This window comes from Scatophagus argus, chromosome 11, assembly GCF_020382885.2.
Source record: "Scatophagus argus isolate fScaArg1 chromosome 11, fScaArg1.pri, whole genome shotgun sequence".
In the NCBI taxonomy this organism is placed as follows: domain Eukaryota; kingdom Metazoa; phylum Chordata; class Actinopteri; family Scatophagidae; genus Scatophagus; species Scatophagus argus.
In genome coordinates, this window is record NC_058503.1 from 19,007,560 (window position 1) to 19,023,441 (window position 15,882).

At 39.0% G+C, this 15,882-nt stretch overlaps 5 protein-coding genes across 8 annotated transcripts in view; all 5 read left to right on the plus strand.

The window, feature by feature from the left end:
* The first annotated feature begins 1,018 nt into the window (after positions 1-1,018).
* Positions 1,019-2,211, plus strand: LOC124066802 (olfactory receptor 1019-like). The gene has a single exon (XM_046403566.1). It carries the CDS (start codon positions 1,216-1,218, stop codon positions 2,209-2,211), a length of 996 nt encoding a protein of 331 aa, XP_046259522.1. The 5' UTR covers positions 1,019-1,215.
* Positions 2,212-3,768: 1,557 nt separating this feature from the next.
* On the plus strand, positions 3,769-4,758 carry LOC124067163 (olfactory receptor 11H6-like). Its single transcript, XM_046404291.1, has one exon. It carries the CDS (start codon positions 3,829-3,831, stop codon positions 4,756-4,758), a length of 930 nt encoding a protein of 309 aa, XP_046260247.1. The 5' UTR covers positions 3,769-3,828.
* A 1,810-nt stretch (positions 4,759-6,568) lies between these two features.
* Positions 6,569-8,341, plus strand: LOC124067167 (olfactory receptor 13-like). Its single transcript, XM_046404302.1, has one exon. The coding sequence runs from the start codon at positions 6,805-6,807 to the stop codon at positions 7,732-7,734; it is 930 nt and encodes a 309-aa protein (XP_046260258.1). The 5' UTR covers positions 6,569-6,804; the 3' UTR covers positions 7,735-8,341.
* Positions 8,342-9,826: 1,485 nt separating this feature from the next.
* LOC124066809 (olfactory receptor 142-like) lies at positions 9,827-10,785 on the plus strand. Its single transcript, XM_046403578.1, has one exon. The coding sequence runs from the start codon at positions 9,859-9,861 to the stop codon at positions 10,783-10,785; it is 927 nt and encodes a 308-aa protein (XP_046259534.1). The 5' UTR covers positions 9,827-9,858.
* A 552-nt stretch (positions 10,786-11,337) lies between these two features.
* Positions 11,338-15,882, plus strand: part of adarb1b (adenosine deaminase RNA specific B1b) — a 92,846-nt gene continuing 88,301 nt past the window's right edge. For all 4 annotated transcript variants that reach the window (XM_046403152.1, XM_046403151.1, XM_046403150.1 and 1 more), the window contains exon 1: positions 11,338-11,544. The gene's annotated coding sequence lies outside the window, so the exon portion shown is untranslated. The remainder of the gene's footprint in view (positions 11,545-15,882) is intronic.

Genomic DNA, 15,882 nt, shown 5'->3' on the forward strand with positions numbered 1-15,882 from the left:
AAAAATGACTAAATTCTTATTGACCATTTCATCAAAGTTCATGAAATAAAGCAAACTCCTGAGTGAAAGCCATGTGTGTGACCCTTCACTCAACCCGGATCTTTGCCCCTTATGGGACTTTGTCACTTTGTAAATACCATTGCGCAGTTGCTGTTAACAGTGATACTGATCTGTTTGCACTGGAGGTACATAAAAGTGTGATGCACAAGGATACCTTCTGCGCTGCCTGGCCTGGTTTGGTCAGTGACTCCTTGTTGTGGGAATGATATCACCACTACAACATTTTACAGCTTGTACTTTATTCAGAAACCAAAAGTACCAAACCTGATATTTAGAGGTTCTTTATTTCTCTAAGTTGGAAGTCACTCCAACCAAAGCAAACCTCCTCTATATATGCCCTGTTCTATAATGTTAGTATGCTGTTATGTAATGTAGCCCCGTATCCTCCTTCTTGCCAACACCAAGGCCTCCAGTTGACTACAAGCCACCCATGTGCAAAGTGCCTCTGGTCAAAAGTAACATTATAGAAGGAGAGATACAAATATAAATGAGGTTCTGTGAGTTCATGACCACCACTGTGACCATCATTTGAGTCCTTTCAAGATGATGCAAAGGAATTGCTTTACCAATAGCATGGTTAAGATAGATTGTGAATTTTGAATGTTAATAAACAAGTTGCATTTCAAGTCCCTGCTGACTTTTTGCAGGTCTATCATATTTTATGGGGAATATACTTTCTGGTTGTCCCTCTGTACCCCAACTCTGAACAGATACCTTTACTCCCCATGAAAACCACCTGGAACTGAATGCAGTCTCCAAGACAGACGAGGGTCATTTATTGTATTGAGATGATTTATGGAATTTCCTGATGGACAGATACTGGTCACTTTGTTACTAAATTAATGGCTGACTGCTTCTAAAGTTACCTGCCATTAGCTAGTTAGCTGAGCAGCTAGCATCCCTGTTAATATTTGCTGATTCTTTGGCCCTACCTACAATGGCTTCAGCATCCCAGTGACTGGATTGTTCAAATCCCAAGGCAACATTGACGTTTCTAGAAAAAGGACTTACCATGGAGAGGGAAGGAACAGACGCTACACATGGTCACACAGAGCTGAGGATGTGCAGTTCTACAGTACTTTGGTAGCTGGTGTTAGAGGTAATCGCTTGTGCTGAAGCTGTTTGTGCTGTTTTGAAATTGACAAGAATTTGCAGATGATGGAAAATGTTTCAGTTGTTATGCTGTTTACTCTTTCAGGCTTAACTTTCACATTAGAACAAAGAATTACACTTTTCCTGCTGACTTTGCTGTGGTACTTAATGATTGTTTTGGGAAATGTGTTTCTTATTGTCACCATTATTGCAGACAGAAACCTCCATGAGCCCATGTATATCTTTTTGTGTAATTTATGCATCAATGCATTGTATGGAACTGTTGGTTTTTACCCCAAATTCCTTCTGGATCTTCTGTCATCTCATGTAATTTCTTATGCTGGATGCATGCTACAGGGTTTTGTAATACACTCATCAACTTGTGGTGATTTTTCCATCTTAGCTCTGATGGCATATGACAGATATGTGGCGATATGTAGACCTCTAGTGTACCATTCAGTTATGACAAAACAGAGAGTCTCCATCTTTGTGTTTTTATCCTGGCTTTTACCCCTTTATTGCATGTTCATGAACACAGCAACATTGTTGGGATCGAAGTTATGTGGCTCACACATAAACAGGATCTACTGTGTTAACTGGATGATAGTTAGTCTTGCTTGCTCACCACCCAAAGCAAATGCTGCAGTCGCATATTTTAATATTTTGTTTTATTTTGGACATTTTGTGTTTATTTTTTGGTCTTACATGTATCTGATAAAAACGTGCAGATCATCAAAAGAGGACCGTGGGAAGTTTATGCAGACATGCTTGCCACATTTAATCTCTCTGATCATTTTTACAACAAGTGTGCTTTTAGATTTATTGTACATGAGATTTGGGTCACTTGATTTATCTCGAGACCTCTATAATTTTATGGCAATGGAATTTCTGCTTATTCCTCCAATTGTGAATCCACTTATATATGGGTTCAAACTGACCAAAATCCGAATCAAAATTCTAAATTTAGTTTGTAATAGAGTGAACAATACAAAGGGTCTTCCCAGGACAACTCACATCAGATGTGAGCCCTCAAACTCTGACATAAACACTGGAAAATAAATCAGTGCATTGTTTCTGTGATGGAGAAAATATTTATTTGTTATTATTAGTTGAAACAAGGGAGGTTGATGTAAATGCATGATATCACAGGGACTTCATTTGGACAGTATCTTATCTTATCTTATCTTATTTTATTATGTGTGTGTCACATTTTTGGTAAAAGATTAGATTAGATTAGATTAGATTAGATTAGATTAGATTAGATTAGATTAGATTCAACTTTATTGTATTACACATGTAAAAGTACAATGCAACGAAATGCAGTTACAAAGATACCAACAGTTCTGATGTTAAGAAAAAAATTGTGATTGTTAAATGATCATGAACTGTCACTAACTGAAAGAAATAGCACACATGCTCATTGTACTGTAACAGTTATATTCTATCCATTGTTACAATAAATCGAATGCCAATAATATTACGCAAAACAAAAGCACATTGCATTAATTTTCCTAGGTATTACAAGGATATTAATTAATCTGATTAAGCATACTTTTCTAAATAGGAAAGAATGACCTCAAATCTCCTGTGAGCTGTGTTTTCAGATTTATCCCGTTTGGTGTAATTGTGGATTAAATGTTGAATGGCAGTATGGCACAGAATTTTCTAAAGATAAGTGGGACCACAGCTTGGGGGAAAGGTTTAAATAAAATTTTTTGTCCTTGTTTTTTATGAGTCTTTGCTTCATTCTTAATTAATATTAATTATGTTTAAATAACATACCTCATGTTAATGTTTGATTTCAAATGTCATGTCTGCAGTCTGAGTGAGTCGGTGAGCTACAGACTGAGTCAATCCAGTCAGTCCAGGCTCCCCCTGCAGAGTGGAAAGCATGAGTGTGCACACAAGGGTAAAACAGGATTATCTGGTGGTTACAACACATAAGGAAGGGGTTTTTCTTTTCGTGGTCATCTTGTTGTTCATCATGACCAGATGTACTGCAGAAAAATATTTCCTGAAAAAAACAAGACTGAAAGCCTCGGTTTCACCGGACAAAACTAAAAGCACAAATGGTTGTCAGCAGTCAGCCGTTGAACATAACAGGCCACAGTGCTGTGTGTCTCAAAAAGTCTCACATTAACCCCCTGTGAGCTTGACGCCTCTATCACTTTGGAGTTAAGCTTGTTACCTACACTGTCATCTCACTCAAGTGTGGTGCAGCCCAGCGACCTTTGCTTTCTTCAACTCTGAACACTGTTCACAAACACTCACATTCTCAAGTGATGCTCAGCTTTATTTTTCATATTCTGCGTTGTTTGTCAACCAAATGCAACATCTGTCCTTAGCTGCTAGCAAATGAAAGCAGCCAAAGAGAGGTGACAAAGCACTCAAGTCCAGATGAGTTCTTGGTCCGGACTGAACTCTGATGTGGACACTACAGCAGGCTAAAAGTTTGGTGGGGACATTGACAAGGTATTATCTTGTTTATTTTGTGAAGTGCTTAGAAACTGCAACAAGCTGATGCAATCAGTCGACGCTCCCCAGACTGGTGATTGGTTATTTTGAATGTCCAGCTCACATGCTGCTGTGTTCAGAAAAGACATTAATAACAGCGAGATGAAGGAGCAGTGACTGTGTTAAGGATGAGGGCACTCGACACATGGAAAATCTGCAGTGATGGATAATGTCTCTCTGGTAACAATGTTTTTTCTTTCAGGTTTGAATGAAACAAAGAACCACAGATTTACTGTCTTTTCTCTCACTTTACTGTACTACTGTTTGATTTTGCTGGCAAATATGTCTCTGATTGTGATCATCATCTTGGATAAAAACCTGCATGAACCAATGTATATTCTACTGTGCACTTTTTGCATGAATGGACTTTACGGCACAGCAGGTTTCTACCCCAAGTTTCTCTGGGATCTGCTTTCTCCTGTTCATGTTATCTCTTATTCTGGATGCCTCGTTCAGGCTCTTGTCATGTACTCGTTTGCCTGCAGTGATCTGTCTATTCTTGCAGTCATGGCATATGACAGATATGTGGCTATATGTCGACCACTGGAGTACCACTCTGTCATGTCAAGGCAAAGACTCATGATGTTAGTGTGTTTCTCTTGGATAACACCTGTCTACATCATGGCTGTAAGTGTTTTTCTAACATCTAGACTGAAGTTATGCAGCCCATATATTGCCAAGCTTCTTTGTACAAATGTGAGTATTCTTAAACTTGCTTGTTTCCCAGCTGACATTGCTGTTAACAATGTAGTTGCATACATTACAATAACCATTTATGTCCTTCACGGTGTTTTTATAGTTTGGTCCTACATGTATCTCATTAAAACGTGTGTGAATTCTAGAGAAAACAGGGCAAAGTTCATGCAGACTTGTGTGCCACATTTAATCTCCTTACTCACTTTTGTTCTGACGGTACTTTTTGATGTTATGAATACACGATTTGGTTCAAAAGATTTACCTCAAACTCTTCAAAACTTTGTTGCAATAGAATTTCTTCTCATACCTCCCATCATGAATCCCCTCATTTATGGTTTCAAGTTAACGAAAATTCGTAACAGACTTCTGGCTGTTATAACTTTTAAAGTTAAATGACTTTTGTCATTCATGGCACAGGAAAAGACCTTTAAAGCTTGTATTTTAATAAATTCCAATTATTAAACCAGTTATACAGTTTGAAGTTTTTGTGTGCACATCTCAGATGTTCTTTGTAACCCTTGTTTTCACTAAATATCTTTGCTCTTTGCATGAAATTCATTTTGGATGATATGTTTCTTCATATATGCACAAAGGAGAAAAGGTGCACATGCCAGACTAGTAATATTGTTCACAACAACAACAACAACAATAATAATAATAATAATAATAATAATAATAATAATAATAATAATAATAATAATAACAAAGAGAATCTAACGTGGTTTTCTGGAGCAAACAAAAATGTCCAAAAAATTCGAGGCAGAGGAATCGAATGTCATATTCGCAATCCTGCCTTATTCTTCAGCAAATCCTATCGAGTGGTTCATTTCTGTCTTTCATTTCTACACTTCATTTGTTTCAGCTGAAATTGCTTTTGACATTTGCATTACTTCGTTTCTGCTCAGAATTGCAAGCGATTTAACTGTACGTTTTTACAAACATTCAAACAGGCATACGATTGTTCTAATTAAATTACACCATACTGCTGTGTCTTTTCAAGTGTGTTTTTGTGAGAACTGGTTTGAATCAACTTTATGACTTTATTTTCATCGGATCTGACACAATGACTATCTTGACAAAATACACGTGACATCATTTGACACCTTTTCAAGTGAACATCACTATAATTAGACTTATTGTGATAACTGAGGAGGCAAAAACCTGGAGGCCTTGTAGTAAAGTCTTACTTGTTTGAAATCTGTTTCTGTATTTCATCGTCACTTGTTACCATGTGCGTTTTGTCTGTATCAGTTTATATGTTAAAAACTCAAAAATCGTGTGTATTATAAAGATACCACCATGCAAAGATTGTCATCTTTCATGTGGTGGTTGTCATCCAGCTGCACGGCGAACTCACAGAGACTTGAGGCAGAGCAGCTGGAGGACATAAGAGAGAAAACTAGAAAACATTTTCTACACAAAAAATAATCCACTCACAAATTTGTGTTGAAAATTCTTTCCTAACCAGATTATGACACTACTAAGCATCCACGACTATGAAAGTAGCATTAATATACATGGTCATAAGTGTTTTGTAACACCTTGACTAAAGTTATGAGTGAATTCTAGAGAAAACAGGGCAAAGGTCAGGCTTGGGGATGTGTCAGGACCCAGCTTCACAGTCTGTGGATGGTTGCTAAGGAAGTCCTCAGTCCACAGACACAGCTGGTGGTTGGGACCCAAGTCCAGCATGTTTCTGACCAGCCTGCTGGGGACAGTGGTGCTTAAAGCAGTTATGTAGTCAACAAAAACTATCCTCACATATGGACAGATGTACTGCAAGATGATATCCCCTGTAATACTGGCTGGGATCAGCTCAGGTTTCATCTCACTCAAGTGAGGTGTGGCCCAGCGACCTTTTAGTTCATTTAGGCTAACACAAAACACAGACAGGTAGAAACAAAGCTTACTTTGTGTACTTATTTGTTGTCCACCCGGATTTCAATAATAAAACATTGTTCCTCACTATCTACATTCTTGTGGCACACTGAATGTGGTTGCTTTCTTCAACTCTGAACACTGTTCACAAACACTCACATTCTCAAGTGATGCTCAGCTTTATTTTTCATATTCTGCTTTGTTTGTCAACCAAATACAACATCTGTCCTTAGCTGCTAGCAAATGAAAGCAGCCAAAGACAGGTGACAAAGCACTCAAGTCCAGATGAGTTCTTGGTCCGGACTGAACTCTGACGTGGACACTACAGCAGGCTAAAAGTTTGGTGGGGACATTGACAAGGTATTATCTTGTTTATTTTGTGAAGTGCTTAGAAACTGCAACAAGCTGATGCAATCAGTCGATGCTCCCCAGACTGATGATTGTTTGGTTTGAATGTCCAGCTCACGTGCTGCTGTGTTCAGAAAAGATATTAATAACAGCGAGATGAAGGAGCAGTGACTGTGTTAAGGATGAGGGCACTCGACACATGGAAAATCTGCAGTGATGGATAATGTCTCTCTGGTAACAATGTTTTTTCTTTCAGGTTTGAATGAAACAAAGAACCACAGATTTACTGTCTTTTCTCTCACTTTACTGTACTACTGTTTGATTTTGCTGGCAAATATTTCGCTTATTGTGATCATCATCTTGGATAAAAACCTGCATGAACCAATGTATATTCTGCTGTGCACTTTTTGCATGAATGGACTTTACGGCACAGCAGGTTTCTACCCCAAGTTTCTCTGGGATCTGCTTTCTCCTGTTCATGTTATCTCTTATTCTGGATGCCTCGTTCAGGCTCTTGTCATGTACTCGTTTGCCTGCAGTGATCTGTCTATTCTTGCAGTCATGGCATATGACAGATATGTGGCTATATGTCGACCACTGGAGTACCACTCTGTCATGTCAAGGCAAAGACTCATGATGTTAGTGTGTTTCTCTTGGATAACACCTGTCTACATCATGGCCGTAAACATTTTTCTAACATCTAGACTGAAGCTATGCAGTCCATATATTGCCAAGCTTTTTTGCGTGAATTGGATTATTGTTAAACTTGCTTGTTTCCCAGCTGACACTGCTGTTAACAATGTAGTTGCATACATTACAATCATCATTTATGTCCTTCACGGTGTTTTTATAGTTTGGTCCTACATGTATCTCATTAAAACGTGTGTGAATTCTAGAGAAAACAGGGCAAAGTTCATGCAGACTTGTGTGCCACATTTAATCTCCTTACTCACTTTTCTTCTGACGGTACTTTTTGATGTTATGAATACACGATTTGGTTCAAAAGATTTACCTCAAACTCTTCAAAACTTTGTTGCAACAGAATTTCTTCTCATACCTCCCATCATGAATCCACTCATTTATGGTTTCAAGTTAACGAAAATTCGTAACAGACTTCTGGCTGTTACAACTTTTAAGATTAAATGACTTTTGTCATTCATGGTACGGGAAAAAGACCTTTAAAGCTTGTATTTCAATAAATTCCAATTATTAAACCAGTTATACAGTTTGAAGTTTTTGTGTGCACATCTCAGATGATCTTTGTAACCCTTGTTTTCACTAAATATCTTTGCTCTTTGCATGAAATGCATTTTGGATGATATGTTTCTTCATATATGCACAAAGGAGAAAAGGAGCACATGCCAGAATAGTAATAATAATCTTATCAATTACAACACGAAAGGCAGAGGAATTAATGTCATATTCACAATCCAGCCTTGTTTCTATCAGATCGGATCTGAGTGGTTCATTTCTAACTTTCGTTTCTAGTATTCATTTGTTTAAGTGGAAATTGCATTTGATACTTGCATTACTTCATTTCTGCTCATAGCTGCAAGTGATTTAATTGTACTTCTTTACAAAACACCCATGCAGGCATGTAATTGTTCCCGTTGTTCACATACTGCTGTGTCTTTTCAAATGTTTTATTTTGTGAGAGTGATGACTGAGGAGGCAACAACCTGTAGGTCTCATAGTAAAACCTTACTGACCTGAAATATGTTTTTTTTATTTCATCTTGTTGTCATTTGAGTTTTGCCTGTTTCAGTTTATATGTTTAAAACTCAAAAACCATATGTATTATAAACACACCAACATGTTAGGCTTGTCATCTTTCATGTGGTGGTTGTCATCCAGCTGCATGGCGAACTCACAGAGACTTGAGGCAGAGCAGCTGGAGGACATAAGAGAGAAAACTAGAAAACATTTTCTCCATTAAAGATGATCCAGTTACACTAAAATCAGTGACAGTTGGTGGTGTGTGTGTGTGTGTGTGTGCGACACAGTGCCATGAAGTGTTAAACACAGCAGCTTTTAAGAGCCTCATTTAAAAAATGGCCTGTACTTAACAGTGTTTGCCTTTGTTGCCTTTTGTATCATATCAATTTAAGAGTTTTTTTTTCTTTCATTGGCATTCTGTTTGCTTTGCTTGAGGTCGTCTTCTGCATAAAATCTTATTTCTTTATAAATGTGGTTATTCTGTCCACTTAAATCTCACCTGCTTTATATGGACTTCTTTCTCTTATCCACATTTTATTCCACATTTTTATTTTACACTTTTGATTTACTTGAAATATGTGCTCTCATGTTCTGGATTTTGTATGCCACGGAGGAAGGGCTGATTTATAATTTTCAATCATACTGTTATTTTGCTGGCTCTGCTTTTCAAACAGATGTGTCTATAGTCTGCATACATAAACGTGAATATCTTCAGCATCATCCAAGTGAAATGAAGGATCTGACATATTACCATACTTAATTGTATAATATCATGCTTTTCACTCAACATACACATAAAGTATTGAACCATTGCTTATCACATTTGGGAGCAATTTGGTTTTAGTAAACTCAGAGTTTGAGTTCAGGATTAGTTGAACCTAATATGTGGAATATCCCTGGTCTGGTTTGGTATTAAAACTGCTGGCAAGACAAATAAGCAGGCCTCCTAAATCTTCATTCATTGCAATGCTGTTGATCAATAGTGCAGTGTCGTACAGAGTGTGAACCTGAAGCAAACACGTCGCTAGACTGACTCCTCTTCTAGATGAAAGCAGCAAGGGGCTCAATTAATCCACTTTCAATAAAATAAACTGAATGAAACAAAAAAAACAAATAGCAACTGAAAAGGCTACTATCTCTTCCCAGTGTTCACCAAAATATCCCCAACTTCACGCACTGATATAACTGGCCTTAAGCATCAGCAGTCAGTCCTGAAGGGATACGCATGCATTTTAAAAATAGAAACAAATGCGACTGAACATAAATACGTAAAGAATAATAAACTGCCACATTGCATTTGGTTCTGATGTTCAACTAAATTAATAGCAAAATTCCACCCTTTAAGTGCCTTCAGGTTTATTGTTGTTTATTTTGTGAGGTAAGACTACACCTGGGTGATAAAACATGGACGCTTTTCCAGACTGGTGATTGGCTGGACTGAATTCCCAGCTTGTGTGCCGCTCTGTCAGATGATATTAATAACATTGAAATAAAAGGGGCCTGAGTTAAGGATGAGGGCATGAAACACTACATAGAGAAGAAGATATTCCAGCCATGATGGATAATGTCTCTCTGGTAACAATGTTTTTTCTTTCAGGTTTGAATGAAACAAAGAACCACAGATTTACTGTCTTTTCTCTCACTTTACTGTGTTACTGTTTGATTTTGCTGGCAAATATGTCTCTGATTGTGATCATCATCTTGGATAAAAACCTGCATGAACCAATGTATATTCTACTGTGCACTTTTTGCATGAATGGACTTTACGGCACAGCAGGTTTCTACCCCAAGTTTCTCTGGGATCTGCTTTCTCCTGTTCATGTTATCTCTTATTCTGGATGCCTCGTTCAGGCTCTTGTCATGTACTCGTTTGCCTGCAGTGATCTGTCTATTCTTGCAGTCATGGCATATGACAGGTATGTGGCTATATGTCGACCACTGGAGTACCACTCTGTCATGTCAAGGCAAAGACTCTTGATGTTAGTGTGTTTCTCTTGGATAACACCTGTCTGCATTATAGGCACAAACATTTTTCTAACATCTAGACTGAAGTTATGCAGTCCATATATTGCCAAGCTTTTTTGCGTGAATTGGATTATTGTTAAACTTGCTTGTTTCCCAGCTGACACTGCTGTTAACAATGTAGTTGCATATATTACAATCATCATTTATGTCCTTCATGGTGTTTTTATAGTTTGGTCCTACATGTATCTCATTAAAACGTGTGTGAATTCTAGAGAAAACAGGGCAAAGTTCATGCAGACTTGTGTGCCACATTTAATCTCCTTAGTGACCTTTCTCTTTACGATACTTCTTGATATAATGTTTATACGATATGGTTCAAAAGATTTATCGCAGACCTTTCAAAACTTTATTGCAGTAGAATTTCTTGTCATACCTCCTCTTGTGAATCCTGTCATTTATGGTTTCAAATTGTCCAGGATTCGGAATAGATTTCTGTTCATTACTAAACTTAAATAATATGTATATTAGTGCTCTGACATACTAAGGAAATCATGTCTCCACTCTTTGAGCTCTTGTGTTGCCTGTAATGTTAGCCTCATGGTAAATCCTGAGTGTATATACTGAAACCGCATGCAAAGAAAAATCAAAATTCTGCACATGTTGATGCAAGCAAATGTTTGCTTCTTATGATTTTAACTGAAAGCTTGCATTTCATTAAATTATGGTTTGTGTTCACTTGTATTTCCTGGAATGTTAAGCTGTCAAACTAAATGCTTATCTTGGGTTTAAAAATCCTCAGAGCACAGGACATTCTTACATTTTCTGGACTTTGCTGATTAAAATGCAGTTAAAATGCAGTTAAACACGTGCATGTCCTTTGTTTAACTGCTTTATTTTCTTTTTTTGAAACTAGTCCCACATTTAGGGACCAATGCCACAATTTAATTTAATAATTTTTTTTTGAAAAAGAGAAAAGCTTATTTAAGCGCGACTTGTCGTAGTCCTGATCTCCCTGCACTGACACCACCTTACCACGCGGCGGCGGTAATACGCCATCGTCCCTGCCTACCATGACTCAAGTGTAAGAAGAAGAAGCGGGCCGACAGTACAGTGTACACTGCAGTACATGCAACCGTAAAACCGCTCTCAGTCTGGCTCCGTTTTTCTCCAACGCCAGCGACGGAAGGGGGGACAACTAGACGTTTGCGTTTTGAAGTGAAGTGGCGACGATTTCAACCTACCCGGAAACCCTAACTTGCCGTTCGGACACGAACCGTGAGTAGGCTGTTAGCATGTTATTTTGGGGCTGCGGAGGATGAAACAAACGGGGCTGCTAATATGATTTGGGTTCCGGTTGTGTTTATGTAATATTAGACTGGTAATCCTCTAGAACAGCACAGGCGCGGGGGGTGGACTCACCGGGTCAAAATGATATATGTAGCCGGTTAAACAAAATGATGCACTTCTACCTGTGAAAGCGTTGTGAAATCACCTTGTGTGTATGCAGCGCGACAGTGCGATTTATGGCTGTCATCTTACCTCCGCTTCACTCTGTCAGTGGTGCCTGTGAAGGTCCACCCGAGGGACCGCATCATGTACAGTTCACAGAAATACTGTAACATCAACGCTATGCTGGCCCCTGCAGCGCATTCAAGTGTTATGCAGGTATGCGTTCAAGTATTAAGATCTGTGCACGGTCACACACAGCCCTGTTGGACCGCGAATGAGGAGAAGCAAGACTGAGGACTGTAGGCTGGACTACATCCAGTGCACAGTGCGGGGTCTTTACAATTGCTTCTTCTCAGGCTGCTGCCCTGTGGAAGCTATTCAGGAAGTCTAAAAGTGTAACAACTGTCTTATTATTATCATTATTATTTAAAAGTCAGTCATCATGGTTAATTATAGCTTAAAGCAAAACAAAAGTAAAATCAAAGATGAAATATAATGTTCCTGTTGTGCATTTCTGCATGTAGTGAATGCAGGGAGGGACGTTTACAGCATTGCACCTCTTCCTGTGCTAATGCATGTGAGGGGAAAGTCAGCAGACTTACTTTTCTCTGTAATTCTGTATGTGCACTCTTTCTCAGGTTTATTATAAAACGGTTTATATTTTCTTTCCTGACACATTGCTCACCTCCAGATGGAGCCACCAGTTTTCTTGAAGTGGCCCTTCATTGCTGCTGAAACAGTTTGAGTTGCGTGTCAAGGTGCCACCACTCCTCACATTCCTTACTGCCTGTTGAATAAAGACAGATGGATAATTTAGGATTTATAGACTCCACTGGGTTATTATTATCATATGCCCCCAGCAGAAGCCGTTGTTGAACTTTTTTGCTGCAGAAAAGATTCTAAAATTACTTCTAAAAAGACAGACATGTTTAAGAGTTTGTCTCATATTGTGTTTGCTCATGCTGTTTGCTTTGTATTCATCTCCTGGCAGCAAATGTGTCTTGCGTTTGTTTTAGGCTTTGAAATAAGGGTTGGCGTTTTAGTTTCTTACAATTGTGGAATCCGGTTATTTAATCAGAATTTTTTCAAACCTCTTAATGAACTAATTTATTTCTAATGCGTAACGTTTAAATGTTTCAAAAATTATGAACTCAAAAGATCTGGGTAGGTTTAAGAGAAAGACACAGTTGAGTGGCTGCCTGATTTATGAGATAAGACAGGACTTAATTCATCCATAATTCATCCTAAATGTATGTATATGAACTACTATATATACACACATGGAGTCCTCAGTCTGTTGGAGCAGTTGGGACTACAAAAACACACAACTGAACACTGGTGTTACTAGAGCGATGCTTCTCTTAGCTGATAAACAGGCTGAGTAAGGTGGCAAGCTTATGCTTGTTTAACAGGCGTTTCGATAAACTGCTGTCTTTGGCTCCCACTGTACGGCTCCCTGTCTGTGGTGAAGTTTTGTCTTACTTACTGGGTGACAAAAAACATACTTTCAATAAGTGAATATCAACCAGTTTATCAGTAAAACTCTGGCTCTGAGCTTCAAAGGTGACATTCTTCTCTGTGATGGTTTCACAAAAGCAGCCTTATCTGGTGCTACACTGGGAGACTGTGACAAATAAAATCAGCCCACAGATAAAACATTGTTTCTTCATGGTTCATGATTTTTGATATTCAAAAGTTTTAGGATACTTTTCCCTTAAAAAGAAAAAAAAGAAGTAAGAAAATGCTTGAAGGTTATTGTGGCAGTAACAGTTTCAGCTAATTAAAGTCAGGAACAACAAATAAAGTGATGGCAGTAGAATGTATCCCTAATGTTGTCCCAGGAGGACGGTGATGTTATGTTTCTCTGCCTTAACAAGCGTCTGGTGTCTCACATAGTCATACAGGGCTGTTTCCTGTCATACACACACGTGTGTTAGCACATGACAAGACTTTGAGTGTTTGTCTTGAATAGGCAGGTGCCTGTTTGTCACAGCTTAAATTGTCTTTTACACAAAAGTCTGTGTATTTCCTGCGGGCAACATACGGTTGCTTTTGGTGGTGAGGGGTTCACACAGGTGGACTTGGGATTTTGAAGGACAGGATTGCTGGAGCGTGAAGGGTTGAAAACACCTCGTCATACTAACTAGTTATTGTGGCTAACCAGTATTTGACTTATTGACTGACTAGACGAGAGTCACATTAGCCAGAGAAAATTTGACCTGTGGAGGCGCAAACTGCAAGCTGCTGTGTAGCATTGCAGTTGTTTGTTTGTTTGTTTGTGTGTGTGTTGGTGACACCAGTCCCCTGAAAGAAAACTGTTTAAAATAATGAGTGAATGTAATGGGACAGAATCTACATTTTCTCTTGAGCCGAGTGGTGTTGCCCCCTTAAGGTACCCCATTCCCAAAGGGACCATCCTTTCCAAGTTTGTGGTGGGGTGTGAGATTTGGCCTAACGAAGTGACAAAGACTCACATTTTCCTTTTAAACAACGCAGCACAGTTGGATTATCTTGTAGCAAAGCAATGCAGGGAAGGATTTTGCTTTGCTTTTGTTTGAGAAGAAGTTATGCGGAACGATTTAATCTATTTACAGCTATGTGGGAAAAGCAATTTTGCTGATTTGCTGCGTTAAACAGAGTAATTGAGGTTTGGAAATCCAGGTGCAGCAGCTAAAACAAAAACCGTGTTGGTGGGCATCCAACCCAGTGGCTTCCGATGTCTCCTCATCTTTGGTTTTCGACGGGACGGGGTAGTTTGGGGTTGACGTCTGTCCATCTTTTGGTTTCACACAGATTGTATTCATAATTTACTCTCGTTGGGAAGCTTTTATGAACGTAAAGAGTTGTTGTCAACCTGAGTAATGCCCTGTCTGTTCACATGATTCTCCTCTGCTGTGCTTTGCGTATTTGTAAGATAGAGTAATTCAGAGCAAACTGTTTATGGATGGTAGAAACACGTAGGGCAGAGGGTGTGCAGAAAGAGAAGAAAGTGGAAACAAACTGCTAATTTCAAAATAAAACCTCAGCCTAAAGGAATGAATGGTGATCTTTGCATTACTTGACAGTCTTCCTTTTGTCCTAGTGGCCTGTCGAACCTGTACAATGTTAGGGGAGGTGTGGCCCTCAGTAAATACGGGCCAGAAACGAGTTGTATGGCTGACCATTCTAGTCCTTACTGTATATTTCATAAAACTGCTGCAGTACTACTCCACTTGCTGAGCAGACAAGTTCTAAGAGGAGAAAACAGCTTAGGCCAGGCACTGAGGGTGCCATGCCAGATTGTATGTGTGTGTGTGTGTGTGTGTGTGTGTATGTGTATGTGTATGTGTATGTGTATGTGTGTGTGTGTGTGTGTGTGTGTGTGTGTGTGTGTGTATGTATGTGAGTGAGCAAAGTTTACTCAGCTCTGATGCATTTTGCCCTCTCAGGAAAGCTGTATGCAGCTGAGATGATGCACTGGCTGTGTGTTAGTGGACCCATGCAGCAGCAGCAGCAGCAGCAGCAGCAGAAGAGCTGCAGCCGCCGTCACTCATGTTAATAGATTGTCGTTGGCTGTCAGAGGAAACAGAAGAAAGGGAACCGTATTCTCCTTTAATGCTCCTGTAATGCACAACTGGAGGCAACAAAAACAGTAGCCATAACCTTCACCCAGCCCCACATGTGGACGTCACAGCTCCTGTCATTGATCCATATGTTCCCTGCCCTGAGGACGTTGTTGTTTGAGCCATGGTGAATATACCATTGCTAAATCATGGGGATAAAGCACTATAAAAAGACAGTTCATTTCCCTTTAGGATTTGCAGGCTGATGAGGACAGGCATTAGATGAAAAACCACAGGGGCTCAATGTCTTTTCCGTGTTTTTAACGTTTTTTCAGTGATAAGCTGCTCAATTTGTGTCTTGTTACTCTTTTACTTTAATGCAGGTATTTTATCTTCAGCAGATTTTTGCCTTCATAAAATACACGAATGATGACCTGAACATGACCTCTAAAACCGATAATCAACCTTCAGAGAAAGGGCATGTTTTGTTTAATAGTAAGTGTAACTTCCTAGTGTCTATAGCATTTAGTTTGGAGTTGTAGTTATTGTCTCACCGTCGGGAATTCTGGTATTTATAGAGCAAATAAACACCTGATGAACACTGAAATTGGGCAGATTGTCC

What these genes read in the sequence shown, in the direction of transcription:
- LOC124066809 (XM_046403578.1), top strand. Translation starts at nt 9,859, where the DNA reads ATGATGGATAATGTCTCTCTGGTAACAATGTTTTTTCTTTCAGGTTTG.
- LOC124066802 (XM_046403566.1), top strand. Translation starts at nt 1,216, where the DNA reads ATGATGGAAAATGTTTCAGTTGTTATGCTGTTTACTCTTTCAGGCTTA.
- LOC124067167 (XM_046404302.1), top strand. Translation starts at nt 6,805, where the DNA reads ATGGATAATGTCTCTCTGGTAACAATGTTTTTTCTTTCAGGTTTGAAT.
- LOC124067163 (XM_046404291.1), top strand. Translation starts at nt 3,829, where the DNA reads ATGGATAATGTCTCTCTGGTAACAATGTTTTTTCTTTCAGGTTTGAAT.